The 18,456-nt window shown below is 40.1% G+C and overlaps 1 protein-coding gene across 1 annotated transcript in view; it reads right to left on the reverse strand.

The window, feature by feature from the left end:
- WDR49 (WD repeat domain 49) overlaps positions 1–18,456 on the reverse strand; it is a 116,338-nt gene that overhangs the window by 89,694 nt on the left and 8,188 nt on the right. Inside the window, exons 3-6 of the mRNA XM_018557787.1 lie at positions 13,528–13,968; positions 6,174–6,350; positions 5,146–5,320; positions 2,784–2,951 (exon numbers count right to left, since the gene is read on the reverse strand). Of these exons, the coding sequence (XP_018413289.1) occupies positions 2,784–2,951; positions 5,146–5,320; positions 6,174–6,350; positions 13,528–13,968 (961 nt within the window). The remainder of the gene's footprint in view (positions 1–2,783; positions 2,952–5,145; positions 5,321–6,173; positions 6,351–13,527; positions 13,969–18,456) is intronic.

Genomic DNA, 18,456 nt, shown 5'->3' on the forward strand with positions numbered 1-18,456 from the left:
CAGGTCAAGACTCAGCAGTGCTCCTACACCATCAGGAAAAAGGACATTTTTGGCAAAGTGACAGCAAAGTGTACATTTTGGACAACTGGTTCACAAGAGAAAGAGACATTAAGAGGAACCATCTATATAATACTGGAGCAGCCATCTTTGAACAGGGATGAAGGCATTACCATCTGTCTCCTCTATATAATGTCGGTTTAACATTTTAAACCCCACATATTTACAACAATTTCCATATTGAAGGTTTGGCAGCTATACAGACTTCCTGGACAATGACAAAATGAAGCCCAGGGCCATCTGCATTGTGATAGTCCAGGAGGGGAGGGGGACAGAGTTGTGACCACAGCGCTGAGGTCTAGAAGACATGCAGTGCTACAGCCAGAGCAGGCACGGAAGTTCAACATGATGTATAGATGATGATTTGCGGGGAGAAGAAGCCAGTATTGAATATGGCAGGTGGGTTTTAGGAAAAGGCACTGTACATCCATTGCTGAAGGAATGACCACATACAAGCACAGTATTTCAAATTTCTCAAAGTTTTTTCTGACAGTTAGTGGCATGTGGCCACCATAAATCTTCTCTAAAATAATATTGTGGTTATGTTATTTAGCCAATTTACATACTAGTAGAACTCTCCTTTAATGTAAACCTGTCATGAGAGAAATACAGCGGCTGTGTTTAGTTAATGTTCTTTCCTGAGTCACTGACCCACAACAAGCATTCAGCCAGTGAGGTCAGAACCTCTCATCTGCATGCTAGTTCCATGTTAGTAGCTCAAAAAGCACTGTAGTCAGAGACTTAACATAACAACAAAGCAACTATCATTTTCAGGAGGATATGAGCAATAGTAGCTCTCATAATTTTTTCAAGGTAGGTTTCCTTCAAAGAGACCTAGGCTGTTGACTTTGCAAAGTGGAAGGTAATAAGGTGAACTGTGTTCACTATGAATACACAATGATGTTTAAGAGAAAAAAAAACATTTTTTAAAATTTGGCACATGATTTGTTCATTGAAGTAAACTTCCTCTTATTTACTAAGCTCAACTTAACATTTACTTTGCAAAGTGAAGAGTCTGTCATTTTTTAAATCAACCCTTCTACACAAAAAAAAACAAAAAACTGCAGGTATAAAGCAGAAGTACCTAGAAGTGCCTGAACATACCTGCAACAGCTTCAAAAAGTTCAGTTAATTTATGGCTGAAACTATAGCCCTCCCAAGTAGTGCTGGAGCTTGCTGATGAGCCCTGCCCTCATAGTTCTATTGGCCTATAATTATGATGGGCTGCCTTACTGTATAATAGGAATGTGCAGGAGGCAGGGAGAGGCGGACAAGCTCTACCTGTTGCCGTTTCTTAGATTCTTCTTAAAGGAGAACTATGAGGTGAGTGCTTTTCACTCACCTCATAGTTCTAGCCGACCTGTGACAACTAGCCGACCTGTGACAATGAGACTGTCACAGGTCGGCTCAGTAGATCGGGAGGTGAGCGAACACATACCGGCCTTCGTTCACCTCTCGATCCTGTCACAGCTCTCTGCCGTGACAGGGGAAGGGCTGGATTCCCCCTCCCCGCTCCGATCCGCCAGCGCTGACTGGCGGAACGGACGGGGGAGTGGGCGGGTACAGCTGGCTCTGCCTCTAGATAGGCAGAGACAGCTGTCAGTCACGCAGCTGGGCGGATCCAGACATACTTGTCGGGATCCGCTTCAGCTGCGGCGTCGCGGCATCTCAGTAAACCGCGAGCTACAGCTACAGGTGATGGGAGGATGCTAGTTTGTGTCCTCCCGTTACCCTAAGGAGAACTATGGGGAAAAGCCTTAACCCCATAGTTCTCCTTTAAGGCCTTGTTTTCACATGCGGTAAAAACAGGCAGTTGATCCGCATTTTTACCATTCACTGAAAACCTAACATAGCAGCTGCTGACATTTGTATACATGCTGTGGAATTTTTTATACAGCACGCTGTGTTTGGAAGACTGTGCCACTTGCCAAACATGTCCAATAAAGTATAATTAAACCTTACTTTTTTTGCATATATCTACTGCTAGCGAGCAGTAGATATATGCAAAAACATTTTTATATAAGTCACTAAAAAGGTTATTACTTTCCTGTGCCGCCGCCCGCTCCCGTCCAAAGATCTGAAAAATTCTCGAGTGGCAGTGAAGGATCATGGGGTGGGCACATGCGCAGTAGAGATCTTCGGCCGGGAGAAGAGGAGAGACACAGGGTAAGTCAATGCAAGCAGCCCGGCAGCATGCACCCACACAGACTCCGTGGGACAGGAAGACACAGCAGTCAGCGCTGGATCAGAGACCGGCACCTGCGCTGGAGGGATTGCTGAAAACTATTGGAAAGGAAAAGATGATTCAATCAAGAGGCATCATTTATTTAAGGTACCTCCTTAAAGCAGCATGGGTAGGGGGGGGGATTTTTGCCTTTAATGTCAATTTAAGGTCAATAGGACTGCGGTGTAGTATTGCAATGCAAAGTTCCCCTTGAGATAACAAAATAAAAATCAGGCATCCAGAAGGTGTCAGTATCGTCTCCTGGAGCCTGAGAAACCACTGCTCTGAAAAGCGATCCACCATGGATCTCTTATCAGAGAGCGGTTAAGGTCTGCCGCGTGTGTAAACAAGGCCTAACAGTCCAATTTTAAAAGCAGACAAGTATCAGGTAATATTATCTCTTTAGTAAAAACAAAAAACAGGAGGGACACATACCACATTATTATCTGACATATACAAATAACCTCAGCCACAGCAAGACTTTCACTGTCCCGATACATACCAATTATATTTAATCCAGAATCATAGTCAAAGCCATTAATTCCTTTGGTAATGTGCAGCGATGTTGTCCTCAGATGGGTTTTGCCTTTCTCTCTCCAGGCCAGTATCACTGTGTTATTGTCACTTGTACTACACGACAGAAAAGCCTCCAAATGAGAGCTGTAACTAACTGCGGGCGAACACAGAAATATCCTCATTAGTTTTGCGCAAGATGCTATTTGAAGTTACATCTGCAGCTGCGAAAAATGTCAAGCAAATCCGAAAATGATCTTTATTACCATGACAGATTGAAAATGTTACAAGAGTACTACAGTTCCATTAAGGTCAATTAAGAAGCTGTCATATTTTTAATCAAACCTTTTCCACCCAAGCAAAACATTTCTTGAGACTATCTGTAAAACCGGGCAGCCGCGTTGTGTGACTTCATTATACCATAATGCACGGAACATGCTTTTTCTAAATGTACTGGAAATAGGAATATCAATCACAGGGTTTTAGGTCAAACTAGACAGGAGATTGCAGGTAGGCTTCTGTGCAATTAGATTACAATATTTCTGCAATGTTAACAGGGAAGTATTGTCATCTTCGCAGCAGAAAAATGTTGCCTGAAGTATCTGAAGCAAAACCAAAGCATATCTTTAGCGGTAACCTTCCAGCTGCTAAATGTAATGTGATATTAGTCAGGAGAAAGGGGAAACTACTGGAACATTAACATGGCTGAAAGAATTGAAAGATTCTCTCATAGTTTAATTTAAATGTGCCATCTTGTTGGAAAAGATCAGCCCAGCACTAGACAGCTGGAGTGACTTTGTCTGCTTATTACATAAAGTATACATCATCCTCAGTCACCCAGCAGATGATAGGAATTATTATACATCACATACAATTGTTCTCCATTATGCATTTAAAACGCCAATTGCCTTTCTTAGAACTGCTATCAATCACGTTTACACATAAGAGCTACACGTCAGAATTCATTTATTTTTCATGAACTGTCTATTTGTTTAAATGTGTGTGTCGGGCCCAAATGTTATTTCTTTGTTTTGGGTAGAATGGGCAAGTATTAGAATACCGGTCAGGTTTTAATGCTGTTTCTGTGTTAGGCCCCTTTCAGACGGGCGGTCTGATCAGGTTCACCTGTCAGTTTTTCAGATGGATCCGATTGGAAGCCCAATGTTAGCCTATGGCAAGCTGGGTCTATATCATGGGTGGGGAACCTTTGGCCGTCCAGCTGTGGTGAAACTACAAATTCCTTGAGGCCTTTGCAAGATTATCACAGCCACGGGGATGACTCCCAGAGACAGTAGCATCATGGGATTTGTAGTTTCACCACAGCTGGAGGGCCAGGGCTTCCCCACCCCTGGTCTAAATGGACGCGTGTCCATTTACATCTGATTACCCCCAACTCCTGCCTAGTGCAAAAAAACCAGTCATAACAGAGTTCCGTTTTGGCAGACCTGATCATGACAGATTGGGGGTAATCTGATGTAAATGGACACATGTCTGTTTATATCCGATTCTCCATAATCCTAACATGGGTCCGTAAGTTCAGTTTTTTCCTCCATTGTAGGAAAAAACTGAAAAGACATGGATGTCACAAAGGTATCCATGCACAGACTCCCTGCTATTCGAAACTGACATGACAACATGATTGGGAGTCTTCCAAGGCTCTTTTAAAGGGCCGAGTGGTGTGCAGCAGTAGTGTGCAACATCTGCCTCCAAACTGGACAAAAGAAACTGTATTTTGTAGGTAGAATATTTATGGCTACCCCATACCAGCCAACTTTCTGAGATGTGAGGGACACTTTCCAGCACAATGCGTTTAGGTGATGGACACACCTCTGCCACCCGTTATGTAGACCATTAGGAATTTATATGCCAAAAATAATTGGTTAAACCATGAACTTTTTTTATCATTACTTTTCCTTGATACTGGGTTTTCGAAATAGTAAACAAGATAATTAAGAGATAAGTTGAAGGTTTTAGTGCAGAATAAGAATTTTAGTACCTAAATCGTACATTTTTATAGGTAGCTGTACATCAGACCAAAAAGAGGGACAACTAAGGAGGAAAGAGTGACAGAGGGATCTGGTTCCAAATGGAGGACAGTTGGGAGGTATGCTAGCCTTGTCTAGAGACATAAGCTGGCTAAGCAGGAGAAAGAACACACTAAATCCTATAAATACTATGGGTGCAGTTTATACAGGTCCATCAGTTGATGGCATTGTATAAAAACACTGCATGCTTATTGCTCACATATATAAAGACGTTTCCAATAACAAAAAACAATATACAGTTTATTGCAGCATGTACAGTCATAGCACAGACATATAAAACCGAGATATAGAGCAGAAGTACATCACCTTGGCGCACCCAGTTGTTTTCATGGAGTTTGTGTTTTAAGATGCTACAACATTTGTGGAAGCCAGAAACTAACTCATTCCAAGAAATGTAAAGAGTTGTCTGCTGGTCTTCCGTAGAATTAACAGGTCGCTCAAACAAGGATATCAAAGCTGTTGTGAAACAAATAGCCTGGACCTGAAACAACAGCAAACCATATTACGATAGTTACAGATAATGGGTTTGGCTTTATATTGTTAGGTATGTTTATTTTTTTCTAATCTTATTGACAAAAAAAGCTAAAACAAACTATTCTTATAGAACTGTTACATTTTGTGACGGTGTAAAAGGAAAAATGATTGTGTATGTGGCTTTGTACTGAATGACACGAACATGATAGCTAAAAATAAAACCTCTACAGAAGCTGATTGGTCATATACTGTACATACAGAGACTGTCAATTGACTATATTCAGTCAATTGCCACCCTAAGATGCATTGATTCATTTGACATGCAGGAATATTGGATGTACATTTTGACCAAAGAAGGGATAACCTAAGGATCTTATCTTTAATTTTCCAATGGGTAGTCTAAAGCTTCCTGCAAACTGTACAGATGGCCAGCAATGCATACACGGCCTGGCTGCTGAACAGTCTTTGTAAGAATAGATCTTTATACAAGTGTGCAGGTTCCCATTGTAAAAAATTGCATTTTGAATCTATGGAAAAGGGAGAGGCAATTCAGCAGGCACCAGCTAGTTTTGGTGAAAACAATAGTTGCCATTGGTTAGGATTGAGGCCTACAGACAAACATTCCCTCAACCAACTGAGCAGATCATGTGTCTCTATTGTGTGCCCGTGCCTTAAGAATGGAGGGGTGGATAGGAGGTGGTAAATATACTCTATAACATGGATCCTACTGGTAAGAAGCATAAGTGAACCTAGAGTTAAAGATTAGTAAATTAACTGGTAGCCAGCCACCCTAGTACCTCACCAAACCGCTTCTGACAGCTGCAGCTCTGGGTTGCAAACCTAATTCAGTAGAACTTTACCTGTCCATTAACATCTCCGATTGTCAGAATGGCATTGTTACCATCATCATGGTCATGCCAGTAGTCCATAGAAATCGGTGTGCCAGGAAGTCTTTGCAGTTTATACTGACAAAATAGGTCCTGCTTTGAGTTCAGATCATAGAAGCATATCTCCTTACTGGTAAAGGCAACTGCAATCTACAAGGTGGAAACAAAGAGAGGTAAACATCCTTAAAATTAGATTACCGTGTATTTATTGTGAGCATAAATTATTATTATTGATCATTTTGTCTCTCTCAGAGGGAGTTCATTGTTCCTAAGGCATCAACCAACATAGAGACTTGCACTGTAAGAAGGAGCAGTAAGGCACAACCATTGCCCAGCAGTGTAAAGCAGAAAGTTGATTGCATGTTGGTCATGGGCAACTCAGTCTGTCACGATTAACAGTTACAAATAATAAACAAAAAACTAGCAAAAGACACAGATTTCCCCAAAAGGGGATCCCACCATTCTTTCAAAGTGTACGCAAGATAATATGTAAAAATATATATATTTATTATAGGAATTTTAAAATGTATATCACATATATCAAAAGATGACAACAAGACATAAACCAACATGTATATGTGGCTGCATTCCGTTACAGATACCAGACAATGCTATAGAAAACACACAGTACGGGCATGCCCTGGAAAGACCTAAATATTGTAATTGATATAATATGCTCGCATTAACCAGTGTGTAAATATTGGAGTCCGTATTTATATGAAAAAGGGAGCTCTGTATTTTAAAAAATGTATATCGAGAAAAAAGGAAAAATGAAGAAAAAAACGAATAATAATCATCATCAAAGTATAAAAAAAGATGAATGTAAACTCACAATGAGATTTATCTTCGTTTTCGGATCCGGTTTGAAGAAAGATAATGATGTTACTGACACTCCAACTGGATCTGTTTTGCAGAATGTCGGTAGTACAGGAGATGTGATTATATCTCGGCTTTTGAGGTAATAGCTGTAGATCAATGCCTTAACTGAACTCCGATATAGATTCCATGGAATTTTGATCCAATTTGTGGGATACCATGTAGGTGGAAAAGATTTTCTTTGTTGGATCACTATGAAGTGATTCGATATCCTCTTTTTTGCAGTGGTATAGGGATCCAAAGAGATGTAGTCATCAGATGTAACAAAAGCTGTGATGATAGCTACGGTAAATTCAGGAGATAGCTTTGTCTCTGCTTTTTTGGAAATATAAGGCTTTACTGAAGCCGCAGCGTCTTTATCCTTGATTTTTCATAAACGGACCTCCAATATATTTCTGGTAATTCGATGTGTAGGATAGAAGTAAGCCATAAGGGTATATTAGGCAAATCACAGGGCAGCCTTCAATGTTGCAGCCACATTAAAAGAACCTCTGCTAAACGCCTATGACGCGTTTCACCCACTCCCACACCGGGGCTTCATCAGAAGGGCGCTGTTTAGCACAGGTTTTGACTCTACTATTTAAGTAGAATGAAAATCATTACATCAGTTAGTAACACATGAGAGCTGTTTCAACACAATCACGTGCTCGTATGTGTCCCCGCAGGGCCTATTCTTTCAACCGGAAAAAAACAATCCGTTTGGTATTAGCTATCCTATGGGGGATCACATAAAACTTTCCGAGCCAGACTATCCATTGTGGTCCGTGGTTCAATAAATTTGTCTCATATAGATTCATTGCTATCCTCCCTCTAAAACTTAGGATCCATCACGTCATCCCATTCAGCATAGTGGAATACATAAAGGAATAAAACATCATTGTATACATATACTTATAAGCACAACTAAATGCATATACCACAGATCTGTATATTGAGGGACTATGTCAATAAATGTCCATAAGCATCTATTACAGGTGCATATATGTAAGTCTCTATAAAAAACGGTTGTATGTTGGAATGGGAATCAAGTCACACGAAGTCACAAAAAGCAACTGAAATTTATAGCTTCATTAATTCCTGGTTCTTCAAAAGATCTGGTGGAGTGGATCCATTTACATTCTCTCTGAAGTATGGATTTGTCCCAATCTCCCCCTCTATTGGACATATGAATTCTGTCCATGACAAAGAAACGAAGTCCCTATGTTTTCCCCCCATGTGCACTTACCATGTGTCGGGCAATGGGGGACCTAAGGTCATGTGCCCCAATGTCCGAGACATGGTCTGAAATCCTATTTTTCAGCATTCTTTTTGTTTTCCCTATGTAAAACATGTCACATGAACAAGTTAAAAGGTATATGACACCTTTGTTTTCACAGTTAGTGAAATGTTTGCATTTAATATTCTGTCCCCTGGGAGTGATAATCTCAGAACCCGTCTGGATAAAAGCGCAAAATTTGTAGGTGCCTGGATTTGGCATTTGTAGGTGCCTGGATATTTACAGCAGGATATTTTTTTATTTTTAGTATTGTATTCACTGGTGATTAATTTATCTTTTAGGAGGGGCATTTTTGTATATTATTGTTGTTTTATTTTGTAAAGACTTAAAAATTCTGGGGATCTTTTAATAGACAGTGCCAATGTCTAGTTAGAATGTTCCTCACTGCTCGATGCTGATTATTATATGTAAGGATTAATCTAAGTTGATCATGATTTTTGTTTTTTCCTTTTTCTTTTTTTGTCCAGTTTGGTTGTAATTGATTTTGGTTTTATTATAAGCCTTTTTTAGAATCTTGTTGGAATATCCTCTTTGTTGTAATCTATACCTCAAATTTTTTGCCTCCAGTTCAAAGTCCTCCTCTTGGCTACAATTTCGCCTCGTCCTGAGGTATTGCCCATATGGGATACTATTCTTCAGGTTTTGAGTATGGGCACTGCTGGCCTCTAATAAGGAGTTCCCAGCAGTGCTCTTCCTATATAGCTTAGTGTATAATTTACCTGTTTCGCTTTTACAGATGAAGATATCCAAAAAGGGCAGCTGTGATTCATTCATGTCCATGGTGAGTCTCAAATTTAGATAATTGAAATTAAGAACATCCACAAAATCCTCCAAGATGTTCTTCCCTCCGGTCCAGAGAATCAAGATATTGTCTATGTACCTGTGCCAGGAGAGTACATGGCACAGGTACATAGATAAATCGTCTCTGGACCAGATATCCTCTTCCCATACCCCCAGGTTGGCATAGGTTGGTACAGGTTGGCATATGAGAGAGCACACCGTGTTCCCATAGCTGTTCCCTGTACCTGGAGGTAAAGGTTATCATCAAAGGAAAAGGTATTATGAGTTAAAATAAATTGTAGAAGTTCAATCAGAAAAATATTGTGATCATGTTCTGATGTTCCTAACGACGCTAGAACTTTTTTTATAGTATCTATCCCTTTTTGATGGGGTATGGAGCAATAAAGGGCTTCAACATCAAGTCCTACCAGGAGGGTCCGTTCAGGAACTTCAAGGTCTCTAATTTGGGAGATACAATGGGGGGTATCTCTCACATACGAGGTGAGGGCTTCAACATGTGGACGTAAAAAGTGGTCCACATATGTGCTGGCATTCTCGGTTAGGGCCCCATAACTCGATATTATTGGGCGAACTGGTGGATTTAGTGTGTTTTTATTAATTTTTGGCACAGGGTATATCACTGGGACTCTGGGATGTTGGATTTTAAGGAAGTTACTGGTATTTTTATCTATGACATTATTTTCAAATGCTTTATCAATAATATCAAATAGTTTTTGTTGGTTCTTTTGCATAATACCCCATTTAATCGGTTGGTACCATTGTCGATTATTGAGGATCCTCATTACCATATCTGTGTAAAAGGTGTTAGTCATAATCACTACATTTCCCCCCTTATCTGCTGGTTTCAAAACGATATCTTTGTTTTGCTGTAGGATTTTTAAAGCTTTTCTTTGTTCATATGTTAGATTATCATTTTTCACTCTATGTGATAGGTTTTCAGTGATATCTTCACTAACCCTTTTTACAAAGTTCCAGACATTTATGTTTTGTGATAGTGGGGGAAATGTAGTAGATTTTGGTTTAAAATGAGGGGCTTTGGAGGATCTATGTCTATCGTCAAGTATATCATCCTCATCTTCAGAGATATGTCCATCTGCCCAGACCTGAAGGTCTCTCAGAGCCTGGTAGCCTCTCCTAGAAAAGTCTTTCCAGTCCTTTATGATAGCACCCAAAGGTCGATTACTTTTGTCATGAATTTGCTTTAGCATTAATTTACGGGCAAAGAGGTTGATATCTTTAATAATGTCAAATTTATCTGGAGGTGTTTCAGGGCAAAAAGTCAAACCCTTTGATATTAAGTCTAATTGATCCTTTGAGAAAGAAAAAGTAGTTAGGTTAATAACTTGTAAGTCCCTTAGTGATGGCGTTTGGTCATATACTGGTCCCACATAGTTTTCTTGGTTAGTGTGTTTGGAGTATTTTCTAGATGTGGAGGTCCCTCCTTTATATTTTTGTCCATGTTGGAATCTATTTTGTGGACAAGGGTTCGAGTTGTAAGAGGATTGTATAAAAAATCTCTATCAAATCCTGTTGCTCCTCCTTCATTCAGTGTGCCACTAGATAAAGTAACCATCTGTCTTTGATCCATTTGCCTGTTTATGTGTCCCCAATTAAATGTAGTATTTGAATTTCTGGGATTTTTTTCCTCTGTATCTGTGTTTTTGGGATCGAGTGTTGTAACCTTGATAGGAGACAACACTTGATTCCTCCGCTGAAGACAGACCTGATTCGGTCCCTTCAGAGAGGGACTCACCTCTGTCTTTCCGTGTCGTTTTATATCGAAAGGGGTGTGGTTTCTTTGTTTCCCATTTTCTACTTTTGTTTAAATGTTCTCATTTATAGGCCCTATCATTAAGAAAGGCATTTTTATCCCTTTCAAATTTGTGTTCTTTCCTTTCTACTAATTCTCTATTGTAAATTTCTATTTGTTGTTCTAGGGTTTTCATAGATGCATCAAAATCAATTGATTGTTTGTAATTTTCTAAGTCCAAAACTAAGGCTTGGATTTCTGTATTAGTTTGTTTTAGTTCCCCTTCATAGTGTTCGATCAGCATTGTCAGCATATTTTTACTACAGATATTGAAGTTGTACTCCCATTTCTTTTTGAATTAATCTGAGATGTCCTTTATATTGGGGAAGACCTGTAATCTCAAGCCCTGTGGGCATAAATCCTGTTCTATATATTTCTCCAAATATGATTTGTTCCAGAACAGGCGAGATTTATTTTCATAGGTCTTCCTCAATCTAAAAAACACATCCCTGAAACTCCGTTCCTTTGTCTTTTTTTCTTTGTCCTCCCCCACCTCTTTTCTGACCTTGATCATAATTGAGTCCCGTTCCAACATACCCACCTTTATTACATTATACATTGTATATACCGTATAAAACCTTCCTATCCTCATCTTTTCCTTTTTTCAATAAACAAAAACCAATGTTTTTTGAACACATAGTTATAAATGTTTTGCCTAAAGGCAAGGATAGTTTAGATTGACTGTTTCTTGGTTTCAGCAGACGCTCAAGTGATAAAATGTCTAAGCATTTGGAGAAGTGACCAGCAGCCATGGGATTCTGTAGAAACATTTTACCCAGCCAAGTTATTGAAAGGATTTCCAAAGTTACAGCATATACTATCCTGTTTTAACATCAGCATTGTAATAGGATAATAATATAGTTGTTTTTAATAAATATAATATGCCTTTCTATGTATACAGCATACACTGCCACTGGTATATTGGGGAACAATAATGTATTATCAGAAAAATACAACCCGGTTGATAGTTTTTTTTCTTTCTTGTTGTGTCAAACATGGTTCTCTGCTGAAGTCTGAAGGTCAGCATAGGCATCCCAGTCATTAAATCATCCTACTACACTTAGCAATATTTAGTGATGTTCATCTATTGGTACCTTAAATCTGATTGGTTTCTTTAGGCAAACCCACCATGTTTCTTTTTGTTGTTATAAATGAATTTGTTCAGGATATTAGTAATGACCTGCTCAGAAACTTGTTATAAACCACCTGCACATAAATGTTATATATTGCAGTTTACCAATCCTTAAAAGTAGCGGCTGACACGGGTAATGGTCAGCTTTTATGCATTAATGTTAAAAATCTTTTTCCCAATAGGGAAAAAATAGAACAATTTTTGTAACTGTTTAGAAAGTGATATCTGGAGTTCAGATTTCATTTGTTGGTCAAGTCCATCTAAATCTACTAGAGTATCTAACAATACCCTCTCCACAGGGTGACAACGCTGCTGTCCAAGGGTGGCTCCATTGTTCCTCCATAGAGTGTAGCCACCCTAAGACAGGAAGTGTATCACTGGCTGGATCACAAGGTGAAAATAAAGGGGAAAAACAAGAAAACGAATGCAGCCACCACATTTAAGGACTGGTAAGCTGTTTTGGGGTTTAGATTCGCTAAAGTCTAAAGAATGCACACTTCTTCATAAAACAAATTGCATTTAATATTTGTTTGCATTGGAGGCAGTGAAGCATTGCAACCAGAATAAGTGGCTTGCGGGTGCAATGCTCTGGCTTGATGCAGATTCTCCCTCCTATCCATGTCTGTACCTTGGCTAAGACATTTAGTAACATGGATGGGAGGAAGAATAATAGGACTACAAATGCAATCACGTCAGTCCTTTTGCTGTGGTGGTTACTGGGACTTGTAGGCATGACAGTTTCAAAATAGAACAGCAGTCTGTGGGGAGAAGAACCCTACGATTGAGGTTGGTTGCGATGTGGCCTTGTCTGAATATGGGTGTAACATGAAACATGGTCAGAAAGCTAAGCTTAGCTTTTAATAAAGGTCAGAGTAGCAGTTGATGAGAAATCAAACAACCAATGCATGGGCTTATTGTAGAAGGTTCTTCTGATTGGCAGTTAACAGTAGTGGTACACACAGACATAAGAATTGCAGCGTAAGCATCACACAGCATGCGTGTCTCATTTTATGAACCTCACAAACAAACGACACAAGAATCTGATTGGTTCCTATGGGTGACACACGTACTGTCTGCTGCTCTAGTTATTATTGTAGTGGAGTATGAATGAACTGTCGGAATGAATCACTTTTGTACTTTGTTCACTAACCCTATTGGTATTCCTGTCCATAGCGCCATGTAATGGATGTACCGATTTTATTTATTTTATTAGATTTATGCCTTTCAGGACTCACTGACATTGCTCGTTTATTTCGCCTTTGTACATTGACTGGCAATTACAATTCTTGATTCGGATCCTATGGCGCGCCAGCGCAGAGCACACCTCGCACAACGTTGTAGCTGTATGACAGACAGAATTAATAAAGCAGACAATGGCTCCCACCTTCTGCATATTGATATCTGTATTACTTATAATTACATCCATATTTACCTTGTTTACATTGGCCAGAAACACCAAGCCCGTCGCCCATAAATCTTTCGGCTTGACAGTATCAGTGCAAATCCGCAGGCTTCTTTGTAGTTTTAAATTCTCTCCCCAGACTCCCAGTAATCCATCTTTGCTCAAAGTTACGTAGCGGCAAGAACCTTTCAAATAAACTACTTTTTGGATGTTTTCCTTGTGAATTAATGGGAGGCTGCGAATATCCCTCCACTGGGGAATTACTGATGATTTCACTCGTTCATCTTTCTCGTAAAGCTCAAGCAGCATGAAGGATGTTAATTTGTCCCAATCAATGAAACCTTCGCGACTCACATCTATCTTATCAAATAAATCGCCGTATTCCTCTTTCAGCCCATGCCCCACGGCTGCGTATGTTCTCTCCATGAATTCCTCTTTGCTCATACATTGTGGCGGCTCTAACTCTGGGGACTGCGGAGGAAACACAGAAATGTGACATTGTTTTCAGAGGTGCCAGGATGCAAAAAAAAACACATTTCCAAAAACAAACAAAGCAATATCACAATATGACTGAACCCACAAAGGGCAGGTGATAGGAGTCACACTGAAATGTTGCCGCTCACACAAACTCCTCCGATCCCTTTCTGACTTTTCAGAAGTTCTGAAACTCTCAAGGAGACAAACTGCAGTCACATTTCTTCTCACTGGCCAGCTCAGGCCTTGTACATACTGGAGATAGTTCCAAAAGTACATAAAAAGGCGTCTATATATAAAACATAAAAATGTATCTGTTTAATTTAGACAAAAAAAATAATATCACAAAAAGTAAATGTTTTTAATGTGTTATGTTTAGAAGAATATGGAAGTGAATTTTTGTTAAAGTGAATCTAGAACAGTGGTGTATCAGGGTATGACACATATGGCACATGCCCTGGTGCCACTTAAAGGGGGAATGCCACTCTGTGGGTCAGCGAAAGTTTACGGACCCATGGAAACAGCTGACTCTTAGCAACCAGGGATGCTTTGGCCGGCGTCCCAACCAGCTGGGCAGGATGCCAGCCACAGTGTCCCTGGTTGCTAAGAGCCGGGTGGGAAGATTTGTGTAAGGGCCGTACACACCTCCCCACCTGGCTGAGGGATGCCAGTTAGAGCGTACCAAGTTGCTAAGGGCTGGGCGGGGAGATGTGTATGGCTATCACGCATTTCCCCACTGAGCTCGCAGCAACGAGGGATGCTCTGGCTGGGAAGGTTACATCAGCAGAGCATTGCTGGGAAATCTCATCTGTAATCTCATGAGATCTCAGGGAAAGGCATTTTCCTCCGCTGAGATGATGCGCATGGTCACATGTCCGAGCCACATGTGCCAGAGTTCCAGGAAGTAAAGGCAGATGGATTTATCTGCCCTTAGTAAAAATGGCCACTGTGATAAGAATGGGAAGAAAAGTAAAAATAAGGTATGCAAAGAACATAAAGCCGGCAATTATCTAGAAATATGTGTTTGTAGATTGTCATTACTAAACATTTCTAAAGGTGCGTTTGTTGTTATTTTGAAGATATTGGTAAAGTTCCTCTTTTACAGGTAAGGCATTTGAATGCATTTTTAAGATTTAACTCCTGAGTTTAGTGCCACTTTAAAGGTCAAGTGCATTACAAATAAAAAAAAATGTTAATTTTTTCTGTTCCTTTAAAAACAAAAGTGCATGCATTCAGTATGTAATGAGTATTTTTTTCTATGTTTATGCTCACAGTGCTTATGGAAATCTTGATATTTGATGTATTTAATCATTGTAAAGATTCACCATTTATGGGTATACCTATTTATAGATCACCCGCACAGCTTCTCTGCAAAGAACTGAATGCTGAAATTAATATTTAACATGTCATGACATGCTTATCTAAGTGAGATTTACTGTACATACTGAGCATCCTCCTATGTGTATAGTTTGACCCACGAATTTGTTAGGGTTATTTCTGCTTTTTTCTATTTAGGCCTCTAAAATGAGTTGCGATTAAAAACAACTGACATGTGAAGCTAAAAATTATTCCCCTCTAATTTTCTACGGAGTGAACGGCTGAAACAGGTAGACCAGTCCTGGCAAATTGAAGAAATACTGCATAATAAATGCAATACATATTTTAACTTCAATCAGACTTAGGCATGTTGTTGGCTTATAAAGCCTCACTTGCATAACAATCAGACCTATTCCTTTGAACCATATCTTCCCACTTAATTGGTATTTTTGCTGTCGGCAATGTAATTATTGTCACCTTAACCATTGAGTGTTATTTGTTAAGTAAATGTCCTCATATATTATAGCCCCCCCGCCATATCATTTCCCTTCCTTGCTTTCCCCTTAAAGTGTATTTCTGCTTTCACAGGCAAAATTGAGAAAACCCCTCTATATGTTTATGTGTTCCTATTCACACAGCATATCTAAAAATATTATTTTTAATTACCTTTTAGCTATCTAAATTCAGTAACAGGAAACTCTGACTGTACCCATAGAAAGACTAAAGACAGACTGAGTTTCCTCTCATTAACATGCAATGCTTCTAGATCTTTAACCCTTTGTTAGCACAGACAGTGTTCAAACCTAATGAGATCTGTCCACACAGTACAGATAGGGTTAATTCTCATAAATATCATACAGCGCCCTCCCCCTTGTCGTCCAGAGGAAAATTTTATAAGAGAAAAACTTTTCTTTGAGAATTGAGCATGTTTTGTATAAGCAGCATTTTATTATTATTATTTTTCTTTTTAAGTTATGCGATGTGAATGAGAAACATGTAACAAATATAAAGTCATTATTATCCCAATTTGGCTGCAAACGTTGAAATACACTTTAAAGAACAACTCCGGGTAAAAATTGTAGTAACCCTTGCAGTGGGGCTACCCCAGCACTGCAAGGCTTAAGTGCTAATTTTGCCTAGGGTAAAAAAACAAAACAAATGGGGTTATTCACAAAGCTGTCAAAGGCAGTCAAGTGAATAATCCAGCCGAAGTGAAGTGGACCGAACAACGTTCAGCTATTCACTTCTGGCTTGTACGGCTGATTTCAGCCATACACCAGCTGCACTTCGGTCAGCTGAAGTGCAGAAGGACTTCAACTCAGCCAATCCAACAACTGGATCAGCTGAGCCAAATATTCGGCAGCTCACTCACTGCCGTTTGCCCCTATTCTCATAGGGACCGACCGGCAGTGAGTGAATAGCTGAATGCCACCGACCGTGATACAGAGCAGAATAGAAAATAGTGAAAATAGTAGGAAAAACAAGGCTAACATTTTTTTTTCCAATGTTAATAAATAGTGAAATTAAAATATAAATATATTTTAAAAAAGAAAAAAATTATAATGGGAAAAAAAATTGGGCGGAGCTGCTCCCCAGGTCATTTGGGGACGCTGATCTGTCATTACAACTGGACAGGGCGAGCCGTGAGCTGTCATTTGCGGGGCTTACGGCCTTCCTCCGGCAGGCTGCTCACCTCTCTTCGCATGTCACTTTGGCTCAGTCGAGCCGAAGCATATGTCTTTGCCTCACCTGAGCCACTCAGCCGCCTTACGCAGCTGCAGGACTATAGTGAATAGCCCATACAGCAGCCCTTCGGTTCGAGTGAACTGAAGGGCTCCGGGAGCCGAAGCCGAAGGATCTACGGCTGGCTCCTTTGGGAATAACCCCCAAAGTTATAGTCACTTGATCCCCCTAGCCAGTCGGCTGTGACAGTGCTTCCTCCAGTCTGTCTCCTCTGCCGTTCCAGTGATGGTATCCGGTCCCTCGGTGGCCTTACGTCCTATACACTGTGTATAGAACATGATGAATCAGAGACCGCTGCAGAGGAGGGGAGAGAGGATGGAAGGACCTAAGGACCTAAGAGCAAGCCAACTCAGAGGGTTGGGTGAGTATAACTTTTTCATTTTTGACCCTAGACAAAAATTAGAAGTTAACTCTTGCAGTGCGGGGATAAACCCATTGTAAGGGTTAATTTTTGTAAAATGTGGTGTTCTGCTTTACAGTAGGCATACGCAGCTCCAATTTCATGTGATTTCTTCTGAATAGGCCGAGATTTGTTGTGCATGTCCTTGTTTGCACCATCCGTCAACATATACTTGGATATAAAAATCAAAGGAAAAACTGTCAGCTGAACACTGACTGAAGCCAATCAGATGCAATCACTGTTCAGGTATTCAGACAGATGCAGGTGTCAGTTGTCTAAATAAAGTAAGCAGTGAGGAATTAGATGGATTTCTCTTTTTGGGCCCCGGAATCTTTGCATGTATGGCATTAGTTTCCAAACCAACTCCCTCCAAGTGTTATTGTTCTAGTTACAGTTTCTCCTGTTTTAGGCCCCGTTCACACCAGATCCATTGGCATCTTTTTTCCAATAGATGTCAACAGAAGGAAATACCCAACAATATGTATGGGTGTGAATGCAGGGATCTCAAGTCTCCCTGATGTTCAGGGAGTCTCCCTCTTTTGGACAGCAGCTCCCTGATGTCTGCAAGAGAGGCATTTTCTCCCTGAAAGGTTTACTCTGAGTAAACCTTTCCGGTAAGATATCAGTGGGTAAGGTTTCAGAGTGAGGCTTGCCTCCTGGAGGAAGGTCATGTGATCTCTAGAGTAGCCTCAGAACGAGGCTTGGCTCTCAGAAGGAAGAAGCTACTTGCTGCACAGAGAGGGCGGACATAGACTACTATTGAGAGCAGGTACAGGCACTGCTGCAGGGTTGAGAGAGTGCTGTTAACCCTTTGTGGATAATATAGAATCAATTATATGTCCTGGTTGTCTAGTTATAGAGAACATTTATTTCATTTGCTGCCCATAGCAACTAGTCAACTGTGTATCAGGGACTTTACTCCTCAGCGTTTTTTTAAAAAAGGTCTCGGGCTGTCTAATAAATTGTGACCTTTACACTGACAGATACTTGAACATCAATTCACAAATCTGATGTATATATAAATA

The sequence above is a fragment of the Nanorana parkeri genome, unplaced genomic scaffold (assembly GCF_000935625.1).
Source record: "Nanorana parkeri isolate BGI_ZX_2015 unplaced genomic scaffold, ASM93562v1 scaffold303, whole genome shotgun sequence".
NCBI classification, from domain to species: domain Eukaryota; kingdom Metazoa; phylum Chordata; class Amphibia; order Anura; family Dicroglossidae; genus Nanorana; species Nanorana parkeri.